The sequence below is a fragment of the Salvelinus namaycush genome, chromosome 12 (genome assembly GCF_016432855.1).
Source record: "Salvelinus namaycush isolate Seneca chromosome 12, SaNama_1.0, whole genome shotgun sequence".
NCBI lineage: Eukaryota > Metazoa > Chordata > Actinopteri > Salmoniformes > Salmonidae > Salvelinus > Salvelinus namaycush.
The window spans coordinates 31924157-31936467 of NC_052318.1; the positions used below are offsets into that span (position 1 = coordinate 31924157).

The 12311-nt window shown below is 42.3% G+C and overlaps 1 protein-coding gene across 1 annotated transcript; it reads left to right on the forward strand.

Annotated features, from left to right (window-relative positions):
* Window positions 1-114: 114 nt before the first annotated feature.
* Window positions 115-11717, forward strand: LOC120057478 (solute carrier organic anion transporter family member 2B1-like). The gene is made up of 14 exons (XM_039006085.1): window positions 115-135; window positions 860-997; window positions 1247-1409; window positions 1529-1753; window positions 2285-2383; window positions 6238-6368; window positions 6996-7092; window positions 7353-7517; window positions 8695-8884; window positions 8986-9136; window positions 9602-9759; window positions 10669-10733; window positions 11148-11268; window positions 11531-11717. The coding sequence occupies exons 1-14, from the start codon at window positions 115-117 to the stop codon at window positions 11715-11717; spliced, it is 1911 nt and encodes a 636-aa protein (XP_038862013.1).
* Window positions 11718-12311: the final 594 nt, after the last annotated feature.

Below are 12311 nucleotides of genomic sequence, written 5' to 3' on the forward strand. Positions count from 1 at the left end.
CCGTCTTAAATTGTATCGATTATTTATGTTTTACGATACCTAAGTTTGGATTAGGAACGTTGTTTGAAATGTTTGGACCAAGTTTACAGGTAACTTATTAGATACTTTGTAGTCATGTTGGGCGAGTTGGAACCGGTATATTTTCTGAATCGAACGTGCCAAATAAATTGACATTTTGGAGATATAAAGAAGACATTTATCGAACAAAAGGACCATTTGTGATGTTTCTGGGACATTTGGGAGTGCCAACAGAAGAAGATCTTCAAAGGTAAGGCATGAATTATATCGTTATTTCTGAGTTTTGTGTCGCACCTGGCTGGTTGAAATATTACTTTCATGTGTTTGTATGCGGGGTGCTGTCCTCAGATAATCGCATGGTCTGCGTTCACTGTAAAGCCTTTTTGAAATCTGACACTGCGGCTCGGTTAACAAGAAGTTAAGCTTTATTTTGATGTATTATACATGTATGTTTTGTGAATTTCTATTATGAGTATTTCTGTTCTTGAATTTGGCACGCTGCAATTTCACTGGATGTTGTCAAATCAATCCTGTTACTGGGATCTGAGCGGGAAGGGATCACTAAGAAGCTTTAAAGGTGTCAAATGTGCAACTAGATGTAGTGCCCCGTAGGGAACAAGAAGTTCTCCTGAATATTTAAATCAGACATTTGAGCTCTCTGTAGTTCATTGATCAGATCATATTATTTACTACTTAGAGTAAGCTGGGAACAATATTTTTAATACACTTCATGTATCTACAGTCTGTCTGCATACTGATGAAACCATAAACAAATATATACCATGGTTTTCCTCTCTCTCTCCCTTCCCTGTCTATCCTCTCTCTCCTGTCTCTCCTCTAGTTATTTGTGCTGTGCCATGGCATGCTCCAGCTGGCCCAGCTGTTGGTGTCTGGATATCTGAAGAGCTCCATCTCCACCATAGAGAGACGCTATGGCTTCTCTAGCCAGAAGTCTGGCATCTTGGCATCCTTCAATGAGGTAAGCCTAAACCTAACCCTGACCCTATCCCACCACTATTTTGGGCTGATCAAGATAACAGGAAGATTGACTGAGAAATTCCAGATCCATATAGGTTCAGATTATTATTTGTATTTATATATGAAAAAATTGTATACTTTAAATGTTTACATGTGAGAGTGGGCACATGAGTGTGTTAATGGTTGTGTTTGTTTGTGTGAGTGTGTTGTGCTCATGATTCTGTGTGTGTGTGTTTATGTGTGTGTGTAGGTGGGGAACATAGTCCTGATAGTGTTTGTTAGTTTCTTTGGTAGCCGTGTCCACAGACCACGGTTCATTGGTGGAGGGGCACTGGTGGTCAGTCTGGCTGCTCTGATAATGGCCATGCCTCATTTCATCAGTGGCCCCTACCAGTACACAGACCACATCAGCGGTAAGTCACATACACACACACACATACAGTACATACATATATTTGTTTGAATCTCAAAACAAAAATAGTAGTCATCACCTAACTCTTAACTCCTTCCTACCTCTACCTGTGTTCAATAGAATCCAAGGATGACGACTCTGGCCTCTGCCAATTAGAGAGCTCTTTCCAATCAACCTTGTCCAATCATAGCTGCACTCAGCAAGAGAGTCACTCCCAGCAGGGAGTATTCCCACTCCTGCTCCTAGGACAGCTACTCCTGGGAATCGGCGGCGTTCCCATCCAACCCTTCGGAATCTCCTACATTGATGACTATGCCAGCAAGAGGAACTCTCCTCTCTACCTCGGTATGAGCACTGGGAGTGACTGGGAAACAGGGAATTTTTGGAATACAGGAAATACACATTCTGATGCAGGTCTTTTAGGTTTTTAACTAGGAATCAATAGTATCACTGTTGTTTTTTTTAAATGGAGAGTTGCACCATTCTTCTCTAACGTTCCCGCAATTTTGGGCTCCACTCAATCCCCTCCAATTCTGAGAACTTGCAGGGACATTAGAAGGAGTTAGATTAGGAATTTCACACATAACCCTGGTGCAGGATGTGGAAAAATAGTAATGAAACTAAAGTGAATGTTTTGTATCCAATCATTGTTTTGCTGCTCTCAAGGCTGTTTCATGTCAAGTGTGTGTCATGTCATGTCAATCTATATGATAAAATGATACTTGAGATCAGCAAACAATGGGCAGTCTTTCATTTTCTTTTCATCAACTTCGAAGTATGATCTGGGGAGAAACTAAACGATAAGCAGTCTTTTCCGTGTCACTGTATTGATCCCACAACAGGGGTGACATGTCTGACTGTGGTTCCCCCCTGCAGGCATCCTCCTGGCTGTCACGTCTATTGGTCCTGCTTTTGGCTTTATGATGGGCTCCTTCATGTTGCGCTTTTATGTCGACATCGACAAGATGTCCAAAGGTGAGCACATACACAAAATGCATCATACTGTGACACTTTCTGTAAGTTCTACAGTGCCTTCAGAAAGTACTCACACCCCTTGACTTTTTCCCACATGTTGTTGTGTTATAGCCTGAATTTAAAATTGATTAAATTGAGATTTGAGATATGATACCCCATAATGTCAAAGTGGAATTCTGCTTGAAATTAATTAAAATTGAAAAGCTAAAATGTCTTGTCAATAGGTATTCAACCACTTTGATACAGTATGACTGAAACGAGCTGCAAAAAACAGTCAAACTGGACAGTTTTATCTCCGTCTCTTCATTCAATGACTCAATCATGGACACTCTTACTGACAGTTGTGGCTGATTCGCGTGATGTATTATTGTCTACCTTCTTGCCCTTTGTGCTGTTGTCTGTGCCCAATCATGTTTGAACCATGTTTTGTGCTGCTATCATGTTGTGCTGCTGCCATGCTGTTTTGCTACCATGTTGTTGCATGTTGTGTTGCTACCATGCTGTGTTGTCATGTGTTGCTGCCATCCTATGTTGTTGTCTTAGGTCTCTCTTTATGTAGTGTTGTGGTGTCTCTCTTGTCGTGATGTGTGTTTTGTCCTATATAAAAAAAAAATATCCCAGCCCCCACCCCCGCAGGAGGCCTTTTGCCTTTTGGTAGGCCATCATTGTAAATAATAATTTGTTCTTAACTGACTTGCCTCGTTAAATAAAGGTTCAATAAAAAACTTAAACAAAAGATATAGCAAGCTTAAATAAGTTCAGGAGTAAAAATATGCTTTACAAGTCACAAAATAAATTCCATGGACTCACTCTATACATGTATATTTGCAATAATATGCAATAATAGTGTTTTTCAGAATGATTTTTGAATGACTACCTCATCTCTATACCCCAAACATACAATTATTTGTAAGGTCCCTTAGTTGAGCAGAGAATTTCAAACACAGATTCAACCACAAAGACCAGCGAGGTTTACCAATGTCTCGCGAAGAAGGTAGAAGGGCACCTATTGGTAAAAAAAAGCAAGCATTGAATATCCCTTAGAGCATGGTGAAGTTATTAATTACACTTTGGATGACGTATCAATACAGCCAGTCACTACAAAGATACAGACGTCCTTTCTAACTCAGTTTCCGGAGAGGAAGGAAACCGCTCATGGATTTCACCATGAGGCCAATGGTGACTTTAAAACAATTTAATGGCCCTGATAGGAAAAAACTGAGGATGGATCAACAACATTGTCGTTACTCCACAATACTAACCTAAATTACGGAGTGAAAAGAAGGACGCCTGTACAGAATAAAAAATATTCCAAAACATGCATCCTGTTTGCAAACAGGATGCATGTTTTGGAATATTTTGTACGGGTTTCCTTCTTTTCAATCTGTGGTTTCGATTAGTATTGCAGAGTAAATGCAATGTATGAGGTATACAGAGATGAGGTAGTCAGTCATTCAAAAATAATGTTAAACACTATAATTGCACACAGAGTGAGTCCAAGCTACTTAACTTGTTAAGTAGATGTTTAACCCTCAACTTGTTTAGGCTTGCCATAACAAAGGGGTTGAATACTTATTGACTCAAGACATGTAAGCTTTTAATTTTTAATGAATTTGTAAACATTTCTAAAAACATAATTCCACTTTGACATTATGGGGTATTGTGTGTAGGCTGTAACACAACAAAATTAGGAAAAAGCCGAGGTTTGTGAATATTTTCTGAAGGAACTGTATTTACCTTTAAATACGATCATTTCCATTCTCAGAGCTTTAAAACCTCCCAGGAAAACCTCCCTACAACTTAAAAACAGCTTTAGTTCTCAGAATGTTTAAAAAACGTTCAGTTTTACCGGTCAGGAAACTTAGGGCTTCGTTCCCGGAACCAATCTGAAACCAAAAAACACATGTTCCCACAACTTCCAAGGAACCAAATGTGCCAGGTCTCTTACTCATTCACTCACTGACTCATTCACTCACACTCTCTCTCTCACACACACACACACACACACACACACACTCCCAGGAGGTCCTCAGATGTTCACAATATGTCAGGAGTGTCTCATCTGGAGCTGATATGGGTTAGGGTTGTGGTTGAGGCTAGGGTTAGGATTGAACCGGGATGTGGACATGAAGCTAGGGTTAGGGTTAGAATACAATATTGGGTGGGTTATGTACCAAAGGTTGGTGTTAAGGTGTGCTACAGGTCAACTTCAAGGTGCATGCAATCATTTTTTTACATTTATTATTTAACCTTTATTTAACTAGGCAAGTCAGTTAAGAAAAAAATCTTATTTACAATGACGGCCTACACCGGCCGATGATGCAGGACCAATTGTGCGCCGCCCTATGGGACTCCCAATCACGGCCGGTTATGATACATTCTGGAGGTCCTCCTCTTGTAGTTTCCTTTACAAGCCGAAATAAAACTCTGAGTGATTGTGTTTTAATAAACAGAGTTTAATGGAGACTAGCTGGAATAATGTCGATGATAACGACCATCTTATCTTTACTCCACTCCTGTGAATTCTAACAGGCAAACATTTACAGTGCATCGGGAAAGTAATCAGACCCCTTGACTTTTTCCACACTTTGTTACGTTGCAGCCTCATTCCAGAATGTATTAAATTGTTCTTTTTTTCTCATAGATTTACACACAATACCCCATAATGACAAAGCAAAAACATTTTTTTCGATTTTTTTGCAAATGTATTGAAAATAATAAGCTGAAATATCACATTTACATAAGTATTCAGACCCTTTACTCAGTACTTTGTTGAAGCACCTTTGGCAGCGATTACAGCCTTGAGTCTTCTTTGGTATGACGCTACAAGATTGGCACACCTGTATTTGGGGTATTTCTCATTCTTCTCTGCAGATCCTTTCAAGCTCTGTCAGGTTGGATGGGGAGCGTTGCTGCAGCTATTTTCAGCTATTTTCAGGTCTGGCTAGGCCGCTCAAGGACATTCAGAGACTCGTCCCGAAGTCCCTCCTGTGTTGTCTTGGCTGTGTGCTTACGGTCGTTGTCCTATTCGAAGGTGAACCTTCGCCCCAGTCATAAGGACCTGAGCGCTCTGGAGCAGATTTTCATCAAGGACTTTTCCAATCCACCTCATTCTGTGTGAACCACAGCTTTCCCTGCAAGCTTCAGACACCTCAGAAACTGGATTTACCCCAGTCATGGTCATGGACCAGTGTCCTGTCTTTCCAGTTTCATGTAATTGAACTCGTTCTTTCAGTTTGATGCATCTCATTTATCAAGGTGTGAGAGCATCGTTAGTGATTGGGGACATGTTCAAACTGTTCAAATGCCTGCTGAAGTATGTATGTGTGTGTGCGTGTGTGTGCATGTGTGTATGGCGTGTGTGGTGCATATCTATAGTTATTTACTTCTGTAGAAAAGTGCATGATATCAGACGAATTTCTGTGATAGAAATTAGCTTATTCCCTTTTTGGAGGAAAATTTGTTCTTAACTGGAATCTCGGTCTCTCTGAACATCTGGTATGACCTCATTCACTCAGTCTTTCACTTTAGTCATTCAGAATGAATGTGGAGTTTCTCACAGTGGAAAAGAATATGACTTCTTCCTGGAAGCTGCTGTAAGTTAGAAAGAGATTCAATGTTCTGTTGAAAAATGCCAAGGAAAAAAATTTACTTTCTTTCCTAATATCAACATTTTGTCAAAAGGTTATAACGTTTTAAACCAGGAAGTGTTCTCAGGGTGCACTTCAAAACATACAGTACCTTTGATTGCATTGGTTATTTCATTGAATAGTTGATTGAATATTGTTATTTTATTATTTTTGAATACTTTACTTAGCCACTAATACAGTAACATGTCTTTCTTCTATCTGCAGATCAGATAGGTCTGGAGCGAGGAGACCCTCGCTGGGTGGGAGCCTGGTGGCTAGGCTTCTTGGTGGCAGCCTCCTTCCTCTTCCTCACCTCCCTGCCCTACCTCTTCTTCCCCCGGCAGATGCCCAAAGAGGTGTAGTATGGGATACAAGCTGACACGTTGTCACAGTCATGATATATATTTGTGATTGATTGATTTTATGTCTTATTAAGCATTAACTTAGAAAATGTAATGAAAGTTGAACAATCTTCTCTTATAGAAAAATTTGGTTCAGAGAAAGAGTGATGAGGTTTGACCTTGTTGAATAAGGTCCTGGCTGATATCTATCATTCTGTAAGGGAATGTTTCAAAAGAGGTTGAGTCTTTGGTTCATGTTTCGCTCATCAGTCATCTGGCACAAAGAAGAATCATTGTGCCAGGTCTTGCTCAATAGCATAGCATAGCCGCACACACACACAAACACACACACACAGTCTCTTGAATGCTGGCCAAGGCTTTAAAAGCTCTGAAGCTTGGCGTGTAACTTGAGTGCACTGCACTGTTACATACACTTTAAATGTTACCATTTCGCAATCAGCAATCTTGTAGGCAAAACTCTCTCTTTCCCACATCATGTTCCCTAGACCTGACAAAGGCTATTAGAGAGTTAATGCAATAATGACAGGATTACATGTTTGCTGTGCCGTGATCAAACTCTAATCTGTTGTAATACAGGTACAGCGCATAATTGCGGTGTGGTTCTTTCTCTCCCCTGGTTAGGAAAATGGAGGCGATGTCACAGAGCCCAGAGCAGAAGAGGAAAAGAAACCACTGCCAGACCCCGTCCAGGAACTCACCCTCACACAGTTTCTCAAAAGTGAGACACTTTTATAAAACCACATCCGTCTGTTTTCTTTCCGTTTCTCTTCACTGTGTCTATGGGTGACTACAGGGCATTAAGGGTGACAGTCACTGATATACATACTGATAGTATATAAAAAGTAGAAGTGGTCACATTGTGTCCTCTCTCTTCCTCTATTGTTGCAACCCCCGTGGTAAATATTGTCTTAAGCAGTGAGGTCATTAGCCATTAGCCCCTCTCTCCCTCCCTCCCCTCCCTCCCCCTCTTTCTCCCAGGTTTCCCTCGTATCGCCCTGCGGACCCTGCGGAACCCCATCTACCTTTTGGTGGTGCTGGCACAGGTCCACCTGGCAGCGATGGTAGCCGGCCTCGCCACCTTTATGGCCAAGTTCATAGAGCGCCAGTTCACCCAGACTGCCTCCTTCTCCAACATGATGATCGGTGAGAGACATTATTCGTTATCTCTGTGAAACATCTTGATTTAGATTACGGTTAGGGTTTGTCTAATAAAGAAAAAATAGAACCAATGGACCAAATTAAAATTCCACTCAATGGAGAGTTATTACTTTAAAATCAAATCTGCAAAACTCAAGTATTTGGCATGTGTATTTAACTCGGGTCTGATGGGAATAAGAAATATGGGTAATATCACATTATATACACACTTAATACTAGCTGAGATTAATAATAGAGTATGCTCCAACTCTCCAGGGGTCTATGAATAGCACAGAGAGCATGGAATTCTACCACAGAAACACTGCTATTGAGCAACTGGAGGTAATCATTCCAGAAGACAAAGACTCAGAGCACAGGCAATCAAACCCCTGCCGCCCACTACTGTTTATAGCAGGGTCAAATCTGGATGGGATTAACTTTCCCTTTACCCCAGTGTTTTAGTTCTTTGGCAGGGTGCAGAATCTCCAGCGTTTGCACCTGAAGCTGCCAATATCAACATTTTACAAGACTACAAAATAAGGCCAACTATTATTAGGAGGGGGTTAACAGAGCTAGGCTGAGGGGAACCACCCTGCCTATGTAAGGGGAAACACTGGTTGCGTTCCAGGTTCTTTTTCAAAGGCAGGCAGCACAGAGCTCATGTCTCCAGAACCATGTTGTCTTCTGAGATCTAACTTCTGAGATGTGCAGGGCGACTGCAAAAAACACAACCTTAGAATGTTTTCACAACTTATATCGGAGTGACTGTTATGCTTTATTAATAAACAAATTAGGCACATTTGGGCAGTCTTGATACAACATTTTGTTACAGAAATGCAATGGTTCATTGGATCAATCTTAAACGATCCTCATACACTGATGCCATCTAGTGGCCAAAATCTAAATTGTACCTGAGCTGGAATAATACATTATGGCTTTTCTCTTGCATTTCAAAGATGATGGTTAAAAAAAAATACAAAAGAATGGTTGGTTTTTTCTTTGTATTATCTTTTACCAGATCTGTTGTGTTATATTATCCTACATTCCTTTCACATTTCCACAAACTACAAAGCGTTTCCTTTCAAATGGTACCAAGAATATGCATATCCTTGCTTCAGGGCCTGAGCTACAGGCAGTTAGATTTGGGTATGTCATTTTAGGCGAAACCTCTGTGTGCCTGTAGGTGGGGTGAGTATCCCTCTAGCGGTGCTGGGCATCGTGCTAGGTGGGGCTCTGATGAGGAGGCTGAGTATGTCTACTAGAGGCTCCGCCCTCATGTGCACGGCAGCCATCTTGATGTGTATGCTCACCGCTCTGCCTCTCCTCCTCCTCGGCTGCTCCACACAGAGTGTCACTGGCGTCTACCCCACCACGTAGGTTACCATCACCTCTCCTTAAAACAGCACTGAAGCCTTAAGTTGCCATTGTGAACTCCACCAGGTACCATTCCTCTTTCTTCTTCCTCTGTTCTCAGACAGAATGGTTCCTTGGGGTGTAAAGCTGGGTGCTCCTGTCCGACCGAGACTTTTAACCCGGTGTGTGGCTCAGACGGGGTGGAGTTCATATCACCCTGTCATGCAGGCTGCATGACCAAAGTACAGGACAACAACACCATCAAAGTCCTGGTAAACCACTACACCTGCCTGTTCATGAATAGGCTGAATCCTAACTTTCCCAGGCCAATCATATTGAGGTTAAAAAGAACACAGAGAGAAAACTAAATCACATAACATGCAGAAACATGAAGAAACATGAAGAAATTTCCAGGAAGTAGACATGTCAGACATACAGAGCTCTAAAGGGGCCTCACTTCTGCTTTACTGCCAGATGTCTACTCAATGGAAAACAGGGTTACCAGCCAGACTCAGTATTATTTAGAATACTCACACACACTCCACCACCATACAAATCTCGGGAGAAGAATATTCCCTTGCCTTGAAGCCAGAGAGACTATCAAGCCAGTTTCTTGATAATGTACTTTTATTTTGTGAGATGAGTGATTCTCATTCACACCTACTATGTCAACAGTTACTGCCAGATGCAATGGTGATTGGCTGGTGGTTAATGTCATGTGACTCTTTCTCTGACAGAACTACACAAACTGTGGCTGCATCAACGGGTCCCATGCGTTGCCGGGGACATGCGGTAGCAACTGTGAACACCTCCTCTTGCCCTTTATGGTTCTCTCTGCCCTCACCTGCTTCATCGCATCCTTCTCACAGACGCCATCATACATGATGATACTGAGGTACAGCACACACACACACACACACACACACACACACACACACACACACACACACACACACACACACACACACACACACACACACACACACACACATATGAACACACACACTAATCACCTACGTACAGAGAAAGAGAGAGAGTCATGTGCAGTCGTGTCCGCATGGTAAAGCCTGAGGTATCTGAGTTCTCTCACGCACTCCCTTAGTTATTATTGCAGGGACACAGACACTAGTTCTATTGCTTAGCCCTGAGGCAGTAGTTGCCACTGTATCATAACATTATCATCCGTCATGATGGCTCAGGTGGTTCAAACGCATTCCTCCTTCGTTTCAGCATGTTTGAGCCGACCCAAACCACACACACACACACACACACACACACAAACCATACACACGTCCGCACTGTGTGTGTCTGTTGGTTGGTCTATGATCAGCATGATTGGGCCTGTGGGGATGATAGCAAACATAATAAGGGAATAAAGAACAGAGCTTTCCGCTTCCTCACTGGGTAACACTTAGACAGTCCGCTAAACATGACCTATAGATGTTTAACCAACTCTTCACACACTGTCACTCTCATTTATCAGACAGCAACTGCACATGCAACAACAAAGATTTCAAGATAAAGTGGATGGGGGTAGTTTTTGCATATTGATATATACATATATATAGTGTGTGTGTGTGTGTGTGATACGTCTGACATAATTTACTGCATCCGTTCAGCTGTTCTGTTTCACTCTGAACTAAACGCAAACTCCATCCAGCTGGTCAGTAACTTCTTCACGCCAGAACTGGCACGGTTACTGTGACTGATGTTGACCCGCTCCCATCCTTTTCCTCTTCATCCCCTTTACCCTCTTCTTCACTTTTTCCTTCTCTCTCGCTCTCTCCCTCTATCTCCCCTGCAGGACAGTGAGAACAGAGGATAAGTCTTTTGCTGTGGGAGTTCAGTACATGCTCTTCAGAATGCTGGGTGAGTTATATCAACATTTCACAGACAGCCACACTATCACATCTTTGGCCGGGATTCCAAGAAATGTAGATAAACGACCAATGCACAGTGATTCACTTTCACAGTGATCAACCTTTCTGCTCGACATCCACGGTTTGAACAGAAAACGTCTTGGAAAAAATGCCTTTTCAAAAATCCATCCCCGAAATTCCTCTCTGGCTGTCCTGTTAGGTGACGTGAAGCAGGACCATGTACACTCAGAAAACACATCTCTACAGGGATAATGACACATATCAACACTGCCACTCAGAAGAATCATCTCACAGCCTCTCAGCCAATTGTGTATGTGTGTGCACGTGCGTGTGTGCATGCATGTCTGTGTGTGCGTGTTCACATGGATGTGTATTTGTAATTGGTGTATGTGTGTGTCTCCAGCATTCCTGCCTGCCCCAGTCCTGTACGGCATTGCCATAGACACCACCTGTATCCTCTGGGGGAAGAAGTGTGGGAGGAACACATCATGTCACTACTACAACATGGACCTCTTCAGACAGAGGCAAGCACCAGCAGATATACCCTCCACCTGCACAATGACTCATGCCTCCATGTCAGCCATATCAGCCATACTTAGAGTTTGCACTTTTGGGACCATTCCATTGCACTTTTGGGACCAATTTACCAGGCAACCTAAATCAGCCACAGCTTCATTTTTTTTAAGTATTTGACATACAGTATGTATTTTGACGCAGGTTTGTTATAGAGTATTCATAATATCTTGGATGTATGATATTTACAGTTTCCATCTCTTTAATGGCCAGGTTCCTGGGACTGCAGGTGTTGTTTGTTTGCGGAGCGTTCATCTGCTTCCTGCTCTCTCTCCTCATCCTGAGACATAGGGCAGGACAACAAGGCCAGCAGGCGGGACAGAGATACACTGTGGTGAACGGAGTAAAGAGTCCAGACAACAACACCGCCTCCAAAGAACTGCAGAGGATGCCAACATGAGAGAGGACTGAGAGAGAAAGATAATTGAACTGAATTGCAAGCTGGGTAGACAGAGAAGAAAAATGTATCAATCTAATTCTCTAGAGAATCATGAAGAAGACTACAGAGATGAGAAGCGCTCCGTGGGCATCTTTCTCAGTGAGAGTCCATCTCTTACTTTGTGTCCTCTATTTTGTCCATGGGAGGACCTGTTTCTCTCTCTCCTCCCGTTGGCCAATGAGGAGTGTTTAAATATCTCTACACTATTACTGCTCCCAAACTGCCAGTGCTGTATCTGAGCCATGGTAACATAGCGTGTCATTCTCTGGAACCAGTCTGAGGGGTCCCCTTTCCACTGATACAGGGTCAGATCTTTGTCCATCTCTCTTATGCTTAAGGTTAGGACATGGGGAGGGTAAGCTGCTATAAACTGATCCTAGATCTCTAGACGTTTTTTTATATTAGAATTTTATTGTCACATCCACCGATTAGGTGCAGTGAAATGTTGTTTTACAGGCTCAGCCATCGTAGTATGGCGTCCCTGGAGCAAATTTGGGTGCCTTTCTCAAGGGCACATTGACAGAATTTTCACCTTGTCGACTCGAGCCACCAGAC